Source organism: Cimex lectularius, unplaced genomic scaffold (assembly GCF_000648675.2).
Source record: "Cimex lectularius strain Harlan isolate CLEC.00 unplaced genomic scaffold, Clec_2.1 scaffold59, whole genome shotgun sequence".
NCBI classification, from domain to species: Eukaryota; Metazoa; Arthropoda; class Insecta; order Hemiptera; family Cimicidae; genus Cimex; species Cimex lectularius.
The window spans coordinates 784,164-806,405 of NW_019392794.1; the positions used below are offsets into that span (position 1 = coordinate 784,164).

The 22,242-nt window shown below is 33.1% G+C and overlaps 3 protein-coding genes across 5 annotated transcripts; all 3 read right to left on the reverse strand.

Moving 5' to 3' along the window:
• Positions 1 to 653: 653 nt before the first annotated feature.
• LOC106661973 (modular serine protease-like) lies at positions 654 to 5,667 on the reverse strand. Of its 3 annotated transcripts, none has more exons than XM_024227946.1 (15): positions 5,496 to 5,667; positions 5,340 to 5,390; positions 4,233 to 4,394; positions 4,048 to 4,169; positions 3,808 to 3,978; positions 3,578 to 3,737; positions 3,344 to 3,515; positions 3,150 to 3,287; positions 2,133 to 2,350; positions 1,861 to 2,073; positions 1,627 to 1,800; positions 1,431 to 1,549; positions 1,205 to 1,372; positions 964 to 1,117; positions 654 to 906 (listed from the first exon to the last, which is right to left on the reverse strand). In XM_024227946.1, exons 1-15 carry the CDS (start codon positions 5,602 to 5,604, stop codon positions 719 to 721), a joined length of 2,319 nt encoding a protein of 772 aa, XP_024083714.1. In that variant the 5' UTR covers positions 5,605 to 5,667; the 3' UTR covers positions 654 to 718. The 3 variants fall into 3 exon arrangements, with proteins under 3 accessions (XP_024083714.1, XP_014241245.1, XP_024083715.1); XM_014385759.2 differs by having other exon boundaries at positions 3,578 to 3,752; positions 5,496 to 5,666; XM_024227947.1 differs by lacking the exon at positions 654 to 906 and having other exon boundaries at positions 1,025 to 1,117; positions 1,205 to 1,257; positions 3,578 to 3,752.
• A 1,634-nt stretch (positions 5,668 to 7,301) lies between these two features.
• On the reverse strand, positions 7,302 to 15,695 carry LOC106661921 (structural maintenance of chromosomes protein 3). Its single transcript, XM_014385677.2, has 24 exons — positions 15,485 to 15,695; positions 15,314 to 15,389; positions 13,779 to 13,817; positions 13,566 to 13,705; positions 13,344 to 13,502; positions 13,165 to 13,276; positions 12,895 to 13,076; positions 12,587 to 12,832; positions 12,403 to 12,524; positions 12,233 to 12,340; positions 12,060 to 12,165; positions 11,812 to 11,915; positions 11,629 to 11,728; positions 11,406 to 11,569; positions 11,130 to 11,271; positions 10,702 to 11,072; positions 10,283 to 10,631; positions 10,062 to 10,205; positions 9,776 to 9,991; positions 9,578 to 9,714; positions 9,338 to 9,518; positions 9,098 to 9,277; positions 7,999 to 8,139; positions 7,302 to 7,931 (listed from the first exon to the last, which is right to left on the reverse strand). The coding sequence occupies exons 1-24, from the start codon at positions 15,497 to 15,499 to the stop codon at positions 7,860 to 7,862; spliced, it is 3,606 nt and encodes a 1,201-aa protein (XP_014241163.1). The 5' UTR covers positions 15,500 to 15,695; the 3' UTR covers positions 7,302 to 7,859.
• A 3,606-nt stretch (positions 15,696 to 19,301) lies between these two features.
• LOC106662022 (gastrula zinc finger protein XlCGF57.1-like) lies at positions 19,302 to 21,453 on the reverse strand. Its single transcript, XM_014385819.2, has 2 exons — positions 21,349 to 21,453; positions 19,302 to 20,950 (listed from the first exon to the last, which is right to left on the reverse strand). The coding sequence occupies exon 2, from the start codon at positions 20,910 to 20,912 to the stop codon at positions 19,581 to 19,583; it is 1,332 nt and encodes a 443-aa protein (XP_014241305.1). The 5' UTR covers positions 20,913 to 20,950; positions 21,349 to 21,453; the 3' UTR covers positions 19,302 to 19,580.
• Between the last annotated feature and the right edge of the window lie 789 nt (positions 21,454 to 22,242).

Below are 22,242 nucleotides of genomic sequence, written 5' to 3' on the forward strand. Positions count from 1 at the left end.
ATACAAAAAAAAAATTGTTGCTGGCTATGTTTGGTTTTATTCATATAATTGTTCGTAACTGGCAGATTAATTACTTTTTTAATTCCATTGCAAGTTGGATAAAAAAAATTGAAATATATGTAATATTTATAATAAAAGTAATTGCTTTAATTTTATTGTAAAAAGTAATTGCAAAACCCATTGAGAAACCCGTTTCAACAGCAAGTCCAATATATATAAATTTTGAACAAAGTATTTCATTTCAATCAGTTCTGAAGATGACCTTGAATAAAGGTCATGTATGTACTACTAATCATATGTTAATCTAATTTAATTGATTTACTGTCTGGTCATTTCACTTAAAATAATAACATTTTTGTAAACAATAAATGTTTTGACAGTCGTATAGTGAAAAAACCTTCAAATAAATTTGTTTTTCTTTTCTAATTTATCCTAGATGAATGTATTGAGGGACAGCACCACAGTGGTGATCAGGGGAAGTGAGCATCAGCCTCTTAGTTAATCAAAGATCCTGCGGTCATGGGTTCAATTCCCCCTTTAGACCCTGGTATCTCTGATCTCTCAATGAAGTAAAAAAAAACTTATGTTCAACAATTATATGGGTCTTTGGTAAATAAGTAAAACAAAGCCATTAAAAAAAATTCTAACATAATATATATTTCTCTCTAAACTTTTCCTTATAACATTAAATAAATAAAATTAATCAATAACAATTAATTTATAAAGTTACTCTAGAGTATTGTTTTACAGTTTCCCTGAGCCATATTAGATGATAGGAAACGTTTGTCAGGACACTAAATAGGTTGGATTTTCCAGTTTTCAACGAGACGACACCATGCACAAAATGAATGTCTGCTCGGGTGAAAGTCATCCCTCCTCCGCTGTCACCAAACTGGGCTCCAGAACCTTAAATCGTTGGCAGATGAGCCAAGTTGTTTAAATTTAAATACACGTGCCACTCACCGTTTTGGTAGATAACACAGAACTTATCTGTGGTGATGAAGAGGGTGAATTCAGGGAATTTTTCCCAGCACTTTTGTTTCAACAAGTATGGCATATGGATCTCTTTAAGTTCATCACTGTATACCAATTCCTCAGTGAAACCCCAACCGACAATCTGAAATATTTATTACAGATTATTAGTTAAATAATTCCAAAAAATAATAAGTTTAATAATATATTTTGTAAGTTTTGATTGTCTTACTGTTCCTAATGCATTCAGGGAGTAAATGCCTTGTCTTTGCCAGTCAATACATGCTGGAAGAACAAAATCGTTTAATGCAAGAGTTTCAGCTAGATTAAGTACTGCAATATCATGCTCAAAACGAGATTTAAATCCTGCATAACTTTCTGGAATAATTATATCCCTAACCTATACTGGAAACAGAATATTAATATAAGAAATTATTTATTGGATCGCATGTACTCACTCCTGTTGTTTGCTGAGCTTCTTCGTGATCTTTTAAGTTCCTTTTGAATTTCCCTGCCGCTACTACTACTTCCGATGCGTTTATTACTTTGTTATTCTTGTCAACAAGACAGTGAGCAGCTAAAATTTGTTTACCTGATTAATTTGAACCGCTTGCAAAAAGAAACAATCAAAAAATTGTTGCTTAATTTAATTACCAGTTAAAACCAAATTTGGATGAATGATAGTACCACCACAAACATTGACATAACTGTCATTGTAACTGAATAGTTTGAAAACACCTACGTGCCAAGGGTACTTTCCGTATTTAGCTCTTTTGCCTCCTGATATGGTTAATTCTACAGAGTCCCTCTTGTTCACAATTCCACATTCTAAGCAAACAAAATACATTATATTTATTATTATGATTTTATATTGCATTTTCTTTTTACCAGGAATGCAAGTTGGTAGTGTCTCTTCCCATTGTCCAGAGATTGTACATTTTGTGGTACCAGTGAAAGCGAAATAGTCCTTACTTTTATAATAAGGCTGGCATTTATATTCAAGCTTTGTGCCAGGGCGGACGTAATCCAAACAGCTTACTATTTCACCTTTGTAAATGCAAGTGGTAAGGACGAATGCCTTTTGCACAGGTGGACACAATTCTATACATTGAACACAACTGTAACAACCTTCCTTAATAATCAAATTAATTAATAAGTACTTATGCATTCTGGGTCTTCGGGGAACCAGGATCCCGCATTGCAGATCACAGTTTGCTTCCTGCCTTCAAACGGTGAGGCGTATCCTTTACCGCAATTGACGATTAATTTTTCACTTTGCTGGACCAAAGATAGAGGCTTCAGCTCGCAATTTCCTCCAGTACATTCTTGAACAGTGTAGCTGACACCCCCCTTCTGATATGGCAAAATACAGGCACCCCTGATAAATTAAAACTTACATATCTATGTCTAACAAATGGCTCAGAAAATGAATATTAGATATAATGGTCACCTTATCTTGAAAGGAAAATTATTAGTTAAAATGGTTATTAATTAATTTACAGATATTTCAGTGCTCTCTCGGTTCAAACTAATCACTGCAGGGGGGGGGATATCGGAGCAGGTTAAAAAAATACATACATATGAACAAAGAATCCAACACAACACTTTATTAGATATATGTTGAATGTATGTATATATTTTTTTCTGTTAAAAAATCAGCTGTTTTTAATTTATTTAACAATTTCTTCATTGCTTCTTCCTCTTTTTGTCTAATTTGTAGAATACTATACCTAACACAAGAAAAATGATCTAACATTTCATTTTTTAGTAAAGAAGAGAAGTGAAGGTTTGACTGAATAAAAGATCATTTTTGATTCATTCAACTCTCACACACAACTAATTTGTATGTGATATATTTATAAGTAAGCTATCACCAGTTAATGTATCTGGTATTTCATTTCATATGTTCACCATATTATCACCAAACAGACGTGATAAATGACTGGGGGATGTATCACCCGAATGATTCCTCCAACTTATTAATGAATAACGTTATTAATTCTATGTACTATATACCTTCTCTACTTTTATTTAATTTTTATTTTATGCAGTATTTTAATAGTAACAGACTTAAAGTTACGCAGAATATTGTTTCTGAAAATAAAACTAGAATTGTGTCTAAATAATCATTAAACCTAGAATATTGTAAAGCCTGTTAGAAATTTTTAGTTACTCACTTTAGTTGTCCGTTTGAATCGAAAATATTCCCGCACTGCATGCTTGATTCATCTGAGCCATCGTCACAATCTGGGACCCCATTACATTTGTCCCTTTCATTTATGCATTTACCATCATTGCAAAGGAATCCGTTGCATCTAATTAGATACTTTGTTAAATAAATTGTGCATTTTTATTATTTTTGACCGAATACCTTTCCATAGCATCGATTAAAGCCATTTCATCCTGAATCCAATTTTTGTATTTTGTTATATTTGTCGCAAGGGAGAATTCATCAGCAACGTTTGCACTAAGAATGCCTTGTATGTAATTAACATTGTTGACATTAACAATCACTCCAGTACCACTATCCCCGTCTTTCCTCCCTGTTGTGAACAGACAAAAATAACGCTTGTGTTTTATAAACAATATATTGTAATGTAATAACCTTGACTGGTGATTATGCAGAATTTGTCATGGTTGATGAACCTTTTGTACCGAACTGAGGTGTACTGAGCAAGACACTCAATCGGGTTCTTGTACTGAAGAACGGCCTGCCTTAACGTATTGCTGTACTTTCCTTCTCTCTTCAAGCCCCAACCTGTCGCCTGAAAAGAATTAAACTGCCATTCTTAATTAGATATCCGTCCAATGTGGTTGTGCATTTATAATACTTACTTTGACAGTTTTCCAATCGACATTCTTCCCCACCTTGTTATTCCAAATAATACAAACTGGAGAAATAAACTCATTGAAGTCAAAATCGCTGGACAGACCGAGAAGAGCAATGTTGTTTGAATAGCTTTTAATATCGCCCAGATAAGCGCTATGAACTGTAATACTCAACACCTGCAGTGGTCAATAAAAATTTAATAATATCAAACGTAAAGTTCTTGATTATTATCTGAATACACTTACACTCTTTTCTTGTGCATTTCTGTCTGCCTCTTCCCAATAATAGGACAATTTTCCAGCGGCTACTTTAAACTCACTCGGCGGTAATGGTTTTAGCGCCTTATCATCAAAAACACAATTCGCAGCTGGAAAACAAATAGAGAAAAAAATTGACTTGTCCACCAAAAATAAAAATGCTATGCTATTACCTGTAATTATAGTGTGCTTTGAAATAATGCTACCACAGCAGATATTGCTGTATCCTGTTCCGTTAAATCTGTACACGCCGACATGCCACGGAGTTTCTCCAAAAATGGATCTTTGAATCCCGACGAAATCGCTGTGATAATTGTACTTTGACCTTCCACATTCTGATACAGAAGTTTCAATTAAAAAATAAATTTGCACAGAAATACTAAACCAACAAGACATAACAACATTTCAAGTTTAGCATACCTAAATAATTTTATTAATTATTAGTTAATAAAACATTTATCTAAATTATTGTAATCTTATTATTGAAAAATTGTAGTGCTACATCTAGGATCATGGAAATTTTTTATAGTCATATAATAAACAATGTTTTGACATCTACATCCCACAGCCATGAGATCATCCTATTATCGACCTTGAATCTCACTCTTCTGCGAATTTCCAATTAATAGTTTCAAGAGTTTTAAAAGATCATAAACATAATTCTTGATGTATGTAATCTGTGAGACATTAAAAAAAAATTGAATGTATGATAAAACAAGCAATACTACATTTCAATTGTACTCATTTATAAAATTATCTTATCGCTTATTTTAAACCAGAAATCCTGCATTAAAAGAAAATATCTCTACCAATCTGCATTATTATCTACATCAGCATGGGAAAAAACTGGCTTAAATTAATATTTAGATTGATTTTTTTATGAATGTTTTTTGGCTGTAATTAATTAGATTGCAATTTGTTTATCATATTTTATATTGAAGGTCAACTTTGTCAACAGTTAGTTGAAAATAACTTTTATGTGAAAAAAATAAAATAATTATTGCCTTTAATAAAATAATGAGTTTTAATTCTACATCCTAATTACCGGTAAAAAAAGAAATAAATATAAATAAAAATAAAATAAAATCTTAAAAACCTCATAAAAATTGTTTATGTAAAAACAAAAAACAAGGAAGAAAAAGAAAAATTTTAAATACTAATAAATAATTAATTATGTTGAATTAGACAGACAAAATGAATTATGCATACAAAATCTGTCACACATTTATATTGTTAATATTATATTTATCAATTCATGTATTACATTTTTTTGAGCTTACCGAATCTATTTCTGTATTCGACACCAGTTACTGTCGTCAGTTTGAAAACACCTGTATGATCGATGGAAACGGTTTAGATTCAATTTAAATAATTTAAATTAACATCCCAAAGTTAATATACCATTGGTCGTTTAAGTCGCATTTTTGTGTACTTACACGTGAATAGGATTAACTGGCAAAGCATGATAGACTGGAACCTGTTTTGAGCCAGTGGAGCTATGAAAAAAATCAAGTTGCCTGACCTTGAGAATCTGGCCGAATCCATACTTCCTCCTGGGGATTAGGGGATTACGTGCTGCCAGATACTGTTATTACGAATTTGTGAACAATTTAATGACCATAAACGAGAATATATCAGAAGATAATTAGATAGATAGTTTATCTGCTATATATTACTACGTTGTCAGATATAATATATATACACAGATGCGCAGATGAATTGATCAATGACTGACTTCTAGCGTCAAATAAATGCAGAAATAAATAGGTAGAAAAATATTGAAATAAATATCAAACAAACCACACAAGTTAAATTTTTATATACAGCATATAATGTATAATATAAACAGATGAAGAGTATTAAAATAAATAAAGAAAGAAATCTGGTGTTGTTTGTTTTTTTGGACATTTTAAGCTATTGGCACATCAGCAGACCAAGGGCTAATTCGTGCTTAGGACACAAAAACCAACAGGCATTCCTTTCAACAAATTTTAATTAAGGTATTATGTCATTCTTCCAGAACTGAAAGAAATCTGGTCTATAATTACATGAATAAAAAAAGAAATCCTGCATATCAATTTTTTTGGACTATGAATTTTAATCTAACTAAATGATAATTAATCAAATTGTTTGATTTTGGGTTTATTTATTGCATTGCTGTTTATTTTTACACTTTATTTATTATGTTTTTATATAATTATAGATATTATCTGCGAAAATATAGTCAAAATGCTTGGAAATATTAAATACTTTTATTTTGTCCTTTGTAGTTGACACGAGATATTATTATAGAGTACTTCAAAAGTCTTTATACTTTCTTCCAGTACCCAAAAACTCCTCCATCACAATGAGCCTTTTATGTGGAAAAATGGCTAGTGTCATCACCGTTTTTATTTACCTTCATTTATTTATTTATTGAGTGGCCAACTGGAATAAATGAAATATGTTTCTTGGTCCATCTTTGTTTCATTGACGCGATGGTGACTAGTAGTTCTGTCAAAAAACTCAAGGATTTTCTGCACGTGTGGGTACCGCACGGAAAAAAAGGCGCAATGAAGAAAATAACGGCATCATCCTTTGTAGATGGTTAAATGCTGAAAAGGTAAAATCAAAGGATGATCATAGACAGTCTAGCTATGAACTATATTGATGATTATGATTGCAACACGGCAACTGAAAGTAATAAAATAGAGTAAAACAATAACACTATTACAAATGTTACAGTTTGAATTTTAAAAAAAGTTAACACTACAATTTTATAAATAACATTTATTTTAGAAATAACACATATATATATCAACTATATTACAATTTGGACACCAATATTTTTCCTTCTTAAAAATATTATTAAAACCTATAACAAACAAGTGGTAGTTCACCCCGGTGTTTAAAACAAAAAGAAATACATCCTGATTGAAAAATAAGGCAAACATGACAGAATGTATTATAGGTGACAGATTTGTACTTAATTTTCTGCACCAAAGGTTTGAAATTTGATAGTAGTGTTGGCGCAAATGTTACAAAGTTCAAACATCAAGGTGCTTTGGACCCTTAGATAAAAGATTTTTTTTTTATTAACTTCCTCTTTTGGCACCTACGCCTGTATATTATTTTATTTATTTATTGCATCAATATTAATATCCACTCTTTTAGCAGTTGGTGCCTGTCTGGATTTGGTATCCTTCAACTATCCATGTCTTTTGGTTATGCTTTACATAAAAGCTGGATGTAATTGTGTTTTAAACTAACATTTTGGACCATTGTGTTCTCTATATTTTTTGTTTTTTAACCATATCTGTTGTCATTCTGTTTAAAGCGTAATTGAAGGTCTATCAAAACCAATAATTTAAAAAAATCCATAACTAAAACATTTTTCATAATTAAATTTACAATAATTGTATCTAGAAAGCTGAACTACAACTACAAGATACATTTGGATATTTGGCTGACCCTTTTTGAAGAGGAACTACATAGCAGTATTTTAAAAGGAAGATTATTTATAATGTTTAAAAAAATCAATTTAAAAGAAAAATTGACCATTTTGTTGTCAAATGATATAGGTTTGTTAATAACCTTCCTTGAATAAAAATTGACAATATTACATTAAGAATAACCAAGTAGAAAAATATAACGTAACTCTTATAGTTAAATTTATTTGTACATCAATAATTAAAAAAATATGTATTCAAAGTAATACTAAAAATACATATATATTTTTAACTTACATTTTTTCAATTTGACATAAGTATATTTAAATTAATAAGTTAAACTTTTTTTTTGTAATGTTACAAACTACACAATTAACCATGCGTTGTATCGTCTTCGACGAAATCATAAGCCTCTTCTCTCGTTACGCATTCAACGTGACTCACCTGGAAATGGTTTTCGTTGTGAATATTTTTTATTGAATTTTTTTCCCAACAATCTTTCGTCAATTACCTTATTTCTGAACTTGACACCGTAGAACTTGTTCGCGTGCTGAAGAAGCTCAGGCCTGAAAGTGGTCGTAATGAATTGTGCGTCCTCGGACATTTTGTGGATCATGTCAGCAACGGCTTTTCTATGTTGGGCATCCAAGGCCTGAAAATCAAGATACAAAAATATATATATAAAATTGTAATTTTTGACATCACAATTCAACAGAATGAACTTTTAAAATATGACAAAGTACTGAGGCTTATCTACAATACAAAACAATATAATAGACAGTCCATGAAGATCAACACAATTTTACAATTAAAAAGTACTTGTTGACTTTGGAAGAGCCCTAGACTGCTAAAATAAAAAATAAAAAAAACCCTATAACAGATCCTAGCTAACTTTCCAACAGCAAAGCATAAATAATTTTAGTATAAATTTTCATGTTTTAAAAGACAACTGCCACTACTTTTGCCTTATGAGAACTAGACGAACTAATAAATAAGTGGAGGTTCTCATCATTTATTCATCAAATTCAGTTTGTTAATTCTCACTAATAATTAAGAACATTTTATCAAGGGAACCGTAATGTCTGAGTAGTAGGGCCCACTCGTATTTGTCACACCAGTTGTTGTGGGTTTGAATCCCGGCAGAGCCCATGGCTTTTAAGTATACAGTATGAAAAATGTACTATAAAGTGGTTCCCCTTGTCCACGACGCTCACTGGATAGTTGGGAGATAAGCCCTCCTGAATGACAGTAATTACTTTACTTTCTATTGTTTTGTCATTGCCTTTGGTTATATTTTATATTTTGCAGAACAGTTTGTTTTGAAACAAAATTGTTACCCTGTGGTACATTTAGACTTTTAGTATTTTTTTTAAATTTTATTTATTTTTATTTTTTTAAATAGAAGTTTGCAACAGCAGAGGTCATATCAACTATCAAGGTGCTGGTGTTTTTGGAAAAAAAAATTTGAATGCAGGGAAAAGCTGGATGTGATGAGTGTTGTGTCAGTAGTGATAATTAGTTTCCATAATTGTCATAAATTGTGTTTCGTTTTAATAATATAATAAGGTGGGTTCTGAAGGGTCAATGTGAAGTTTTTGATAATTATTTACCTGGTCAATTTCATCAAAGAGATAGAAAGGTGCAGGATCGCATTTCTGTATTGCAAAAATAAGCGCCAGTGCTACCAGCGACTTCTGACCTCCCGAAAGCTGGTTCATTTCCCTCATTTCGCCGTGGCCGTTGAATGAAACCCTAATCATAACGCCAGAAAATTGGTCCGAATCGAGTTCCTGCAATTGGAAATAAACAGGTGAGATATATATCTTTGTCCCAGTCTATCTTGTTCTTACAGGATTATGTTCAAGATGTTCATCACCATCTGTTGTCTTCATAACTAACTGCGCATGCCCTCCTGGTACAAGTTCTTTGAAAACTTGTGAAAAAAACATTGAAACCTGTTTAAACATGAATTGAATCGCTTCGCATTTCCTCTGTTCCAAAACCACCATAAGCTCTTTAATTTTTTCATCACTGTAAAAATATCAGTAAATAGTTTTTTAAATTTTGAATTTGTATGCCTTTAAACCCACCCTCTGTCAAGCTCTTCTTTTCTTTTCATGAGTTTCTCCTTCTGATCAGAAAAGCTCATAAATTGGTCCAAAGCTTTCTTATTTACATGACTGTACTTCTTCAAATGGCTATTCGCCTTTTCAAGCTCTTTGAACAGCTGAAACGTCAAAGAAAATTAATAAACATCATTACAAATCTGGGAAATGTTTTTGTAATACGTTTTTGGTCGTGTACGACATGTATTTGTTGACCATGTCGGGAGATGGCATGGAGCCCAATTCTTGAATCTTTGTCGTGCATTCTTGGATTTTGGTTTGAAGCATCTGCTGCTTGGAAGTGACTTTGCTTAAGTCTTTGGTGTCTGAGTCTCTCTTTTCCTGTGCTTCTTTCTCCTTCAGCCTCCACTTTTCAACTTCTTCATGTTCAGCTTTTTGCTGTGTAAAAAAAATAAAATAAAAAATTGTGAACTTCAAATCAAGAATGAATACAATAAACTGAACATACCCTTTTTACAGTTTCTTGAACTTTCTTTTCACACTGTTTAAAGTCTTTGTTAAGCTTTTCCAATCGTTTTTCAATACCGTTCAGTTCAAGGCGGCTGTTGTCCAATGTCCGTTTTCTCTCCTCAACTGATATTTCTTGCAAAGCCTTGTCAATTGAACAAAATACAATTCAATAAAATGAAAATCATGAATAAAAAATCTAAAAAACAGATGAAAACCTACCTGGATAAGTTCATCCTTTCGCCTGATGAGATTGTTAGTCAGCAGGTTCTCAAGTTTGTTCTTATCGGCTTCAAGTTTCATCCTTGTGCTGAACGCTGCCTTGTTCTCTTGGGTCAACCTCCTGATGTCGTCGTTCAGCCTGTCCATATCACGCTGATCGGCCGCAGAGAGCTGTTCGAGCAAATCCTGGTGCAACTCAGATTCCAACCCCTGCTTAGTGCTCTGCATCGCTTCAAGATTGGAGATACACTGTGCCAAAGATCTTTCCTTTGGTGTCTTGTACCTTTCGATACTTGATAGTTCTTCTTTCATCAGTCTAATATCGCCTTTCAACTTGTCAAAATACCCTCTGTGACAAAACATACAAATGAATTTATTTTCAAATTTTGTTTCATTGTGATTAAAAACAAAATTATTACTTAGCCTTGCTGTTTTTGGTTTCTGTTCTTTGCATGTCTGAGACAATTTGGGTTATGTTTGTCTCAGTAGCACTCAGCTGTTCTCGGAGCTGGACAAGCTCCGTTTCTGCATCACGGATCTGTGCCATCAGCTCTGTCCGATTTTTTTGTATTTCTAGTTTCGACCTGATATTTTTGAAGTAGCCACCTGTGAGTGTACCTTTCGATGATACCTGATCCCCGTCGATGGTTATGCAGTCAAGGTTGTACTGCTTTGACATATCTGTGGCCACCTCTAGGTTACGACAAATAAGCGTCTTGCCAAATATGTATCTCATCGCCTTGTCAAATTTAGGGTCGTATGTCAATTTGCTTACCATAGCAATCGCATTCTAAAATTAGCAAAATTTAAAAATTATGCCAAAAGGGCAAAACAAGAAATTATTTACCTCCGATGAAGGATATCTTTGGTCTTTAACATGCAAACGATTTCTCGGCATAAATGTAACCTCCCCGGGAAGATTCTGCCTGTTGATTTCTTTTAAAATTTGAGTACCGACACTGTCTGACTCTACAATATGATAAAACAGCCTGAAAAATAATTTAAATTAAATAAAAATATCTCTTTTAATTGTTGCTTTTTACATTCTTTTCGTCAATTCTAAAAATGGAGAACATACAACACAAAGAACGCATAAAAAAAGCTTAAAATTTGTACGATTTACCTATTTCCAGCTGTGACTTCAACTGCAGTGTGGATGCTTGTGTCACAATCGAAGTTTTCAATGACCTGACCAAAATAGCTATCAGCTAGGTCTTTGTAAGTTCCGCCCCTTTGCCTGAACGTCTCTAACACCTTCCTTACGCTGTCTCGACCATTTAAAATCGGCTGAAACATTTAAACTTGCAATGAAACTGCACTTATGTTGTACAATTAAAATAAATTACTTTTCCAGCCATGCTTCGCAATGATTGATCAGCCTTGGCAAGCTCCTCTTTGAGCGATGTCATTGTATGCTGGAGCTGGTTTTCTTTCCTCCATAATTCACTATATAAAAATAAATAAATAAAACAAATACAGATAATAAAAACATAAAAAAGCTTATTTTTAATCTTAAAAGTCAATCATACTTTCTTGAACTTTGATACTGGTCTTTGCTCTTCTTTTGCTCATAGTGCTGCTTGTTGTATTCATCAATTGCTGTTCTTTGCTGTTCAAGTTCAGCTGTTTGTTCCTAAAAGAAATAAAATTGTCATGTTTGCTAAATTTAAACAAAAAAAACCTTGTATACAATGTCATTTTATAGTATACTGTTTTAAACTTAAGTACACAAATTGAATAATAAATACAATAATGTTTGTTTGTAAAATACACTTACTGTAATCTTTTTCTCTAGTTGTATTTGTTTTTCAGCGTCTTTTTTCAAATCTTCAGCTAGTCGTTCTTTGTGCTCAGTTTTGTCTTTGATTTGTTTATTCAAAGACCTAGTTAAATTTAACATTAAGAATTATTTAAAAAAATGTAAAAATCGATAAAAATTATAGCACATACTTTAATTCCTTCTCGATCCATTGATCTCTGTCGCCTCTGTTAGTAAACTGATTCCCTCTTCCTTGCTTGGCATAAAGTTCTTTCCGTTTTTGCTCTTTTAACGCTAGCCTGAAACAGAGCAATTTATAACCATTCAGCTGCAATTTTTTTAAAAATTTTATTTCACTTACTCCCTAGTACATTCCTCTTCCCTTTTCTTTTGAGCCTCATAGCGAGGCTTGAGTTCTTCAAGTTCAGCCTCTCTTTGAGCAATCGTTTCATTCAATTTTACCAATTCTTGCTCTGCACGATGCTGGAAAAGAAGAAGAAAAAATTAATCAAGTGATTAAAATAAACATTTATAGAGTGACTTACCTTACTCTTGTCATCTCCTTGCACTTCATCGGTCAAGTCTTTAATTGTGAGTTCTAACTTTGTTTTATCCTTTAATAGTTGTTGCTGCTCTACGCTCAAAGTTTCTCTTTCTTCTTTGGCCACCTGCACTTCTTTCTTTGTCTCTTTTAACTTTTTTGTCGCAGCTTTCGCATTGTCTTGGGCGGTTTTCAATTCACCAGCTAACTTTTTTTGCACCTCATCATAATTGTTCATCCTCGTTTCTAGCTGTAAAAATAAAATATTTTAAATTTATTGTAAACAAGAGAGTTAACTCTGATTGTTTATACTTCATCAAGCTTCTTTTTTGTTTCTTTTAATTCTCTGTCGTGAATGCAGTACTCAAGAGACCGCCTCATCTTGTCCCACTTCTGGTATTCTTTCAACTCTTCCTTCTCCTCCTCGAGCGTCTTCAGCCGCTCTTCAATTGTCCTTAAAAACTCGTCTATTTTGTCCAACTTCCCTTCAGTCTCTGTGAAATTAAACAATAAAATTAAGATTGCATGCTAGATGAGAAACATTTTCAAAAGAAAAGTCAAATAAAAAAAAAAAAAAATTGCCTTTAAGAATTGCTGTCGACTCTTCTTTACGTTCATCGTAGACGCGTGTCCCCGCCACTTCTCTTAGGAGTTTAAGACGATGAGAGTCAGGAGCTGTTGCAATTTGATTAATCTTCGGAAACAATTAACGCTCTTAATTATACAATACATAAATAAATAAATTATTAATCACTATTTACCTTCCCCTGCTTGACAATATAATAAGGATTAGACCTTGAAAACCCAGCAGACTCCAGTAGGTTCATAACATCAGAACGTGGAACCATTTTTTTGTTTAAAAAGTATTGATCTTTTTTCGCGCCAATCACTCTTCTCAAGACGATCTCTTCTTTTTCAATCTGAAATAAATTTAATGTTACAATCTTATACAGAACAACTCTAGCGTATAAAAAAAACCTTACAGGCAATCTGTTGTCAGTGTTGTCGAAAATTATTTCAACGTAGGCGGTTACCACTCTTGGACCCGTTCCTTCATGAAGCAAAGCTTGGCGCTGTTCAGGCCTCAGATGTGAAAACTCATCGCTCAACACAAACTGGATTGCTAAAAAAGGTGTTTATTTTTAAATAATCAATATGTAATATTTCTGTGTCATTCTGTTGCTTTTTATAATTACCATAGAAGAAATTACTCTTCCCTGATCCATTTCGACCAACTGTAACAGAATTTTTTTTAAATTTCTAAATCGGATAAAGTTTAAATTTAAAATCGCTAAGAATACTAATGCTTAATTGAAACTATACTTTTATAAAGAAAAATTTTCTCCCTGGCAGAAGTCTAAGAAGACAAATTTAAAAAACATTTATATTTTACATGTATTTATAGAATTATTTAAGGAAGTTAAAGAAATGTAAATAGTTTAAAAGCAGCAAAGGGAAACCCTGTCATCCATCTTATTTGATTTAGCACTGAATTATACCTTTATGAATATAAGGACTAATCCTAGTAATCCTAATACGCTGTGCTTGGCCTTTTCAGCTAAGTCTCAAAAAGATTATAGCAAGGGGAGCCCTACGATCATTTTATTTGATTTAGCACTGCAAAATACCTTTAACTGCCTAGTTTATTCAACTATGTTGCCTGGTTGACTCTCAACTAGGTAACTGCCATGAGAAAGACTTTCCTTGGCTGATTTCACATCTTAGAACTTTTGGAATCAACTTCTCGTCCCAACTGTAGGTCAGCACAATGTTAGGACCAGAGAAAGCAAAGCACTTCTTGTCCTTGCTCCTCTGCAAGAAAAGAAGCAAAAAAGGAGGAAACCCAGTTGAAGAAAAGTGTGGGTTCATCTGTTATTACGAAATCAGGAAACTGTTCCATGTTGAATCATGCAATGAAAATGCTTTCTATGAAAACAAGTACAATATTTTATGCTCTGATGGTCGCATACATTTATGGAGAAAATCAGATACTGCATTTAAAAATTAATGTCAGAACAACAATGAAACATGTGGAGGGAGCATTTTAGTTTAGTTATTGCCACCAAAAATTAATAGCTGGATGCTAGTTTTTAAATAAATTTAGTATTGAACGCTTAACATTTACATTTTTGAGATTTAAGAAAAAAGTGGGTGCCCAATACTTTTTTGACCCTTGAAATTCATACTCTTATTTATTATTTTTATGTTATTTTTATTTCACTCGATTTATTGCCACCAAAAATGAATAGCTGAATGCTAGTTTTTACATAAATTTAGTATCAAACATAGTTGTCACAATAGCTCATGTGGTTTGAGCAGCGGCGTATTGAGCTAAAGGTCGTGGGTTTGAATCCAGCTCGTGACACTAACTTTTTCATTTTAATCAAGACTTTAGAGAAGAAGAATTAATTTAAATAATTAAATAGGTCAATTATGACCACTAAACATATATGGATAAGTAGTATCAAATGATTAACCTTTATATTTTTGAAATTTAAGAAAAACTTGTGTGTGCCAATACTTTTTTGACCCCTGTACTTTCGGTTGAATAAACCACTGAACAACACTTCAAAGTTCTTCGATGAATGCCACTTGGTCCACAAAACTTTTGTGATTGATTGAAAAAATCAATCAAGGGATGATATGTTTGTGGCAAAAATCAGGCCGAGTAAAATTGCGGAGATGAAAAGATAGATTTAAACAAATGAGTAAGGTGAATGGAAATACTTACCGACAACATTGTGCCGTCGGTGAAACGGTTCGACGATTGTCTGCTCCCTGTAGGATTTAAATCCGTGGATAATGACCTGATAATTATATTAAACAGTTAATAAATTTAAAAAAAGGGTACAAAAGCGTTTTGGGCGTTGTAAATAAATCGAGCATTAAAACCGCCAATTACCTGTTTAATAAACATTGCAAATCGACCTGGTCCAGAATCGTGCAAGGATCTGCAACTGGGGAAAAGTTGGTGGTCTCAGATTTACGAGACCGGGGCCGTTCTGAAATAACAGCTCCGTTGAATTTCTCACCGCTGGAAAATCGGTTTTCCTCCTGTTTTGATGGAATCATGAAAATCATAAACAGCAAGAACGCCAAAATATACGAGGTTATTGAAATGTAGTTTCAACGGTCTCCAGCAGGACGACTTAGTTTCTAGCGGGACCGTTTGAATTAAGAAAATTTCACATCCAACCAGGATTTCAACATTTTTTTTAATTTTTTTTTTTATAGTGATTGTATGCTAGAATATCCAGAAACAGCCTACAACAGAAAGCCAGAAAAACAAGCCTAGATCCATGAAGTAGAACTGTGTGCACAAGAAATACTTACAAAATTATTAAAAGATATTCTTAGACAGCCAAGCAGCACCAAAGACCTTAAACTTTACTTTCTATTTAAAGGTAGCCTGGGAATGCTTAATCAACATATCACCACCAAACTGTTACAGTTCCTAGACTACATAATGCAATCATTTGCAGCATGGTGTCAAGTATAAATAAAAGAAATCAAAATTCATGCAAGTAAAGTACTGAACCGGCATTAGGTAACTTATTGGTTCGTGTTCACACATGGTTCAAGTTCTCAAATTTGTTTTAGTATTGTGCCATATTCAGTGAGGAACTGTCTGTCTTGCCCATATGCCCTGGGCTGCTATTGGGTCTATCAGTTGTTGCTGAGTGGGATTAAAGTTTAATGAGTTTTGCTAACAAATCATTTTGGTCTCAATTTAATAATTATCCTATGCATTCTCAAGCATCGAAGTATTGTATTTTTTCTTGGTCATTTTTGTCCATGTGGGGCACCGGTGATCAGATGTCGACATGGTGACTCACTGTAAGAGTCTTGGGTTTGAAAACCCTTGTCTTTTTTAATTTACTTTCAGTTCAAGTAGTTTGCTTTCCTTGTGAACTCTTTGAAAGGCTTAGACTTTAAAAGCCAAGCACAGCATATTAGAATTACTAGGATTATCCATAAAGGTATTTTACAATTGATCAGCCTTCTCAGTCTAAATATTTTTTTTTCCTTTCCAAAAGGTAGATTGGGGATGAGGCCAGGAAGACAGAAACAACATTTATTTTCTTGTCGAGCTTTCGGCAGAATATATCGCCTTCATCAGGACTTCGAAAAAAATCGTTATACTATATGAACAGGTACATGTGTGGATAACAGATAGCCTATTCGGATAGGCTTCAGGGAGTAAGTTTTTCTTCCTTTTATTGGTTTGGTTAACAAATATACATTTTAAATTAAGCATTAATAATAATAAAAAATGGTAAAACAGGTAAAAGTTCCTCACTGAACTTACATTTTTCAATATATGTGAAGAGTGTTGTGTTACTATTAAAAATTCTTTTTTCCCCATTTTTAATCGAAAAATCTGCAAGTCGAATTTATTCTGCAGTTAAAAGATGTCATTTCAAAAGAAAGATTTTTCAAATGTGTGGTGTTTAGTGACCTTTACTTGATTATTATTTGGAGGTCGTGAGATGTGGTCTGGTGTGATGTAGCTTTTAGAAAAACATTTTCTTTGTCGTGCCAACGTTTCGATCTTTACTGAGATTATCTTCAGGGCCTGGGATTTATAAACATTGTTTAAATTTTACAAATACCTGTAGAATATTTTTTTTAATCTAAAATTTTCTAGCATTGTATAAATTCATTTTTTTCACATCCTAAATGTATTTGTAAAATTTAAACAATGTTTATAAATCCCAGACTCTGAAGATGATCTCAATAAAGATAGAAATGTTGGCACGATAAATTTTTTTTTCTAAGCGTTCATCACACCAGACCGCATCCCATGACCTCCAAACAATCATTTTTTCAAATCTTACTCAAGCCAAGTCACGTTTTCAGACCGAAGCTGCTTTACAAAATTTAAGTAGTTGGCTTTTATTCTATTTTACATTTGACTCACTTTAGGCTTCAGGTTGAGTTTCCTACCATAGAAATAAATAAAAGAGTTTAACATTTGCATCGCCTGGAAAAAATTAATTATTTGGAATCCACACCAATAAAACAAAAAGAACTAAACAGTTGAGATTAAATCTTGGTAGATGATCTGAACTTAAGTTATGATGGATAGTGAGTCAGTGTAGGGCATGATTTTTTTTTTTTTTTGATCCATGGTAAAGATCACTAGGACATTGTGGATGTTCAAGAATGTCCAAGAATAACCATAGGAACTTAATTTTCAACAGTCTTAAGCCTTGTGACCTATGTACAATTTCTCAGTGTCTTTTTTTTACGAATGCAAAAGGACATTTCAAATTCTTTGAAGTAAAGAATTGAAAGGTAAAGAAAAGAAATGCCCAGATTACAGATTGGAAATTTTGCATTATATCAAAGAAATTAGTAGATTATAAAATCTGTAAGTTAAAAAAAATTAAATTTGTAAACAACCAGAAGCAGTTGAATGTCAAGCAAAAGACATTCTTAAAAGAAATCAAAATTCATGCAAGTAAAGTAATTCCTGTCATACAGGCTTAACATCCAACTTCCCAATGGGTGGAATGTACAGAGTCAAACCACTTTACAATTACGATTAATTAAGGTGTCTTCGGCCGGGTTCGAATCCCGCTTGTGCCATTGACTTTTTTATCTCAACTGAAAACCTTAATTAATTGGTCAAGCGGACCACGAAACTAGTGAATTGAACCACTTTACAATATTCTCCCATATTATTCACAATTAAAAATCCATGGGCTATGCCGGATTTGAACCAAAAACCTCTTGCATGACTAATACAAGTCGCACGCCTTAAACACTTGGCCACTGCAGACCCCTTGATAGATATCCATGTGGGCTAGTCTTAACTTAGAAATCAAGTGGCTAAAATTGTGCATTGTGAATTTTGTTTGAACAGTTTTTCTCTGATGTAGTGTTTTTTTGTATTGTCTAATTTATTCTATTTTTTTTTTATATGGGGATTTGCAACAACGGAAGTTTTATCAGCCACCGGGATGCTGGTGTTAAAAAAAATGTGTGTGGGTAGTCCTGAATTTGAACGCAGGAACTTTACCTACAGTAATGAACTGCTTTAATCATTGCAGCCAACGTCAACAATATTCTACTATAATTTTTTATATACAAATATTTATAATATTATATTTATTTAAATTAATATTATTTAAAATTATCATAGGAAGGAAAGAAAATTCAATTGCTAAAGAAGGACTTAATACAAAAACAATATTTGCAAAGAAAAAAAAAAAGGACAACTGGTTTAAAACTACATATAATTGAAATTAAACATAAAAGTAGATTTTGATTTTATAAAAATTTGAAAAAAAAGAACATAAAAATGAAAAATTGTTCTGGTAGAAAATGTATTTATAAACTTGTACAACTATACAAATGTCAAACAAGAGATCAATAATGTGTGCAATAAGTATAAGAAATGAATACATATGTAGAGTTAAAATGTTAAACAAAAAAGAAAAGAAAAAAGAGAGAGAGAGAGAGAGAGAGAGAGAGAGAGAGAGAGAGAGAGAGAGAGAGAGAGAGAGAGAGAGAGAGAGAGAGAGAGAACGAAAACGACGCAAGCAATTGTAAACAGGTAGAATGATAAAGCCAAATGATGGCCAAACTACTGACAGGTGAGCATGATGTTCTTGTTTTGTGTAAAATAAATAATTTTAATTGTATAGAAATTTTGGAATAACCTGAAATGCATTAAAAACAATTACTGGAATATTTTGAATTAACCAACACCATTGTCATTAAATATCATATTATTAAATTAAATAACAAACAAATATTTACACAATAAGTTAACATCATTACTTTCTACATTTAAATATTAAACAATCTAACATAAATTTAACAAAAATACATGCAACAAAGATGTCAATATTAATTTCATCAACTCCATCATGTCAGTTTTCGTGGCTGTCTGTTTCGTCAAACTGATTTCCATCAGGCAGCTGTAATCGGGTGCAACATAGTGGCATCCGTTACTTTGTTCCAGGATTGTTCGTACTGTTGCAAATACCCTAAGAAAATGGCTCCTCACCGGTGTGAATGAGCATGTGATTATCGAGGCTGGTTTGGTGGGCGCATCTGTACTCGCATGTACTGCAAGAATAAGGGGTTTCTCTGACGTGAATCAACATGTGGCTTTTCAGGTTCGACTGCTGAGAACATCTGTATTCACAAAACCCACAGGAAAAACACTCCTCGTCTGAGTGGATGAGCATGTGACTCTTCAGCGCATTAGATACGGAGCATCTAAAGTCACAAAGAGTGCAGGAAAAAGGCTCATCGCGTATGTGAGTCAAAAGGTGATTTTTCAAATTGCGCTGATGTGAAGATCTGTAATCGCAGTGATCACAAGAGAAAGGCTTATCCGCTTTGTGCAATAACATATGGCTCTTGAGATTGCTTCGATCGTTACATTTATAGTCACAAAGACTACAAGATAAAATTTTATCTTCTGTGTGTTCTTTAATATGCTTCTTGAGTTTCGCTTGGGTGGTACAACTGTAAGAGCAGAGATGACATGAGAAAGGTGTTTCGCACGTATGGATGAGCATATGGGACTTCAGGGTCCGTTTAGTGCTGCATCTGTATTCACAAAGATTGCATGAAAACCTCTTAACTCCCAAGTGACTGTGCATATGTTGCTTTAAACTAGACTGGTAAGAACACTTATAATCACATATGCAGCAGGAATAAGGCTTCTCGCCTGTATGAGAGAGGGTATGACTTTTCAGACTGGAGAGATAAGAACATTTATAATCACAAAAATTACACGCAAACGGTTTTTCCCCTGTATGTATCATAATGTGTCTCTTTAGATTTGACTGTGTAGCACACCTGTAATCACAAAAACTGCACGAAAAAGGCTTTTCTCCTGTGTGGATTGACATATGTCTCTTTAAATTGGATTGTTCAGAACAGTTGTAGTCGCAAAGTTCACAAGAATAAGGCTTCTCTCCCGTGTGCACAGACATGTGTCTCTTCATGTTTCGTTTGTCGCTGCAGTTAAACCCGCAAAGTTGGCACGAGTACGGCTTCATTCCTGAGTGTTTCAGCATGTGTCGTTTCAGATGCCACTGAGTCGTTCCGCTATAATCGCAATATTTACACGTGAAAATTTTCGGAGGCTTTCCTTCTATGTGCGACAGAATGTGCGTCCTGAGATTCTTCTTCTGGCTACAGCTGACATTGCAATGGTAACAATAATAGCGTACTTCTGATTGGACGGGCGCATCTTGTGACTCGACGCCATTGCTCGGTTTATAATCAAAATCGCACTCGACACAATCTAACACAGTATTCCATTCCCCTAATGAAGAAGTACTGCATGCCGTTTGTTCCTCCATTTCTAAAAAAAAATCAGTCTTTTTGTGACTGACAAAGCCTGCAAAATAATTATGACATTACAAACAATTAAAGGAAAATATGTGACAAAAAGGTAAATACTTTTAGAAAATTAGCAGTTTTCATTTTTTTTACTGCTTCAGTTAAATATATTGATATTTATTTATTTTTAACGAGGGTTGACCGCTGCAGAGGTTATATCAACCCCCCAGGGTTCCGGTGTTTTTCCACCGAAAAAAGCCCTTTTTGGAAGTACTTTGGACTTGAACCTGGCACCCTCACAGTGATGAGGCCGTATCAAACTGTCAACACTTTAAACTGTTACAGTCACAGTCAACAATCACTTAAAAGCCTATGAAAGGCAATTCAAAAAATTAAAAAAAAAAAAAAAACAAGGAAAAGAGAGTTTTCTTATAATAATTGGTTTGCCACACTCACCCTTTTTAATTAGGGAAATAAGGTGGCCATAGATTCTAAAGAAAACTAATGGTGAAGAACAGGGAGGCTCATTCTCGTATATAAAAGCCGAATTGACAACGAAAACAAACCCATTCGATCCTGAGATGGGTGGATCGATCATCACCATCATTGCTTTAAATTCTAGGAGTAAGAAATAAAGGATTGTACGTCTTTTTAAAATTGAAATTATTTTTATTTCGCCGGATAAACGAGCACTCTGAGATTCAACTTATTGAACCTGGATAAATCAATTGAAATTGTGTTTTTTTTTATCCGATCCTTCATGATCGATCCATTAATATTGTCTTTGTACATGATATGAAGGGATGATATGATATGATGCTTCCTTCGCTGGTTAAAGGCCAGTCTTACCGACAAACACAATACGCTTAAATTAATATCCTCAATAATTATGTGAATTCTCGCATAACTGAGCATATTTTAAGTAAATATATTGGAATCTGATCTACACTCTGAATTCAGGCCATCTATCAATCTTTTCTTTGCCAGATTTATTTATTTAACCGGCAACAAGCCTTTTTACATAATACATAATAATTGTATTTATTAATAATAATTATAAATTAATCAAAATAAAATAATAATAAATATTAATAATAATAATTTTATTTATTTAAATAAAATTAATAAACCATGCTTATAATGCAAAATATATATAGAATAACAGTAATAACCAAATACAATGATAATAAAATAAGTAATTTAATATTAATATAATAACTAAAATAACAATATAATATATATATCTATCGATCTAGTTCTGTGACTGACTGACAGACAACGCACAGACTAAACCGCTGGATCTAAAGGGCTGAAATTTCGACAGTGCATTCCTATAATGACATGGATAGC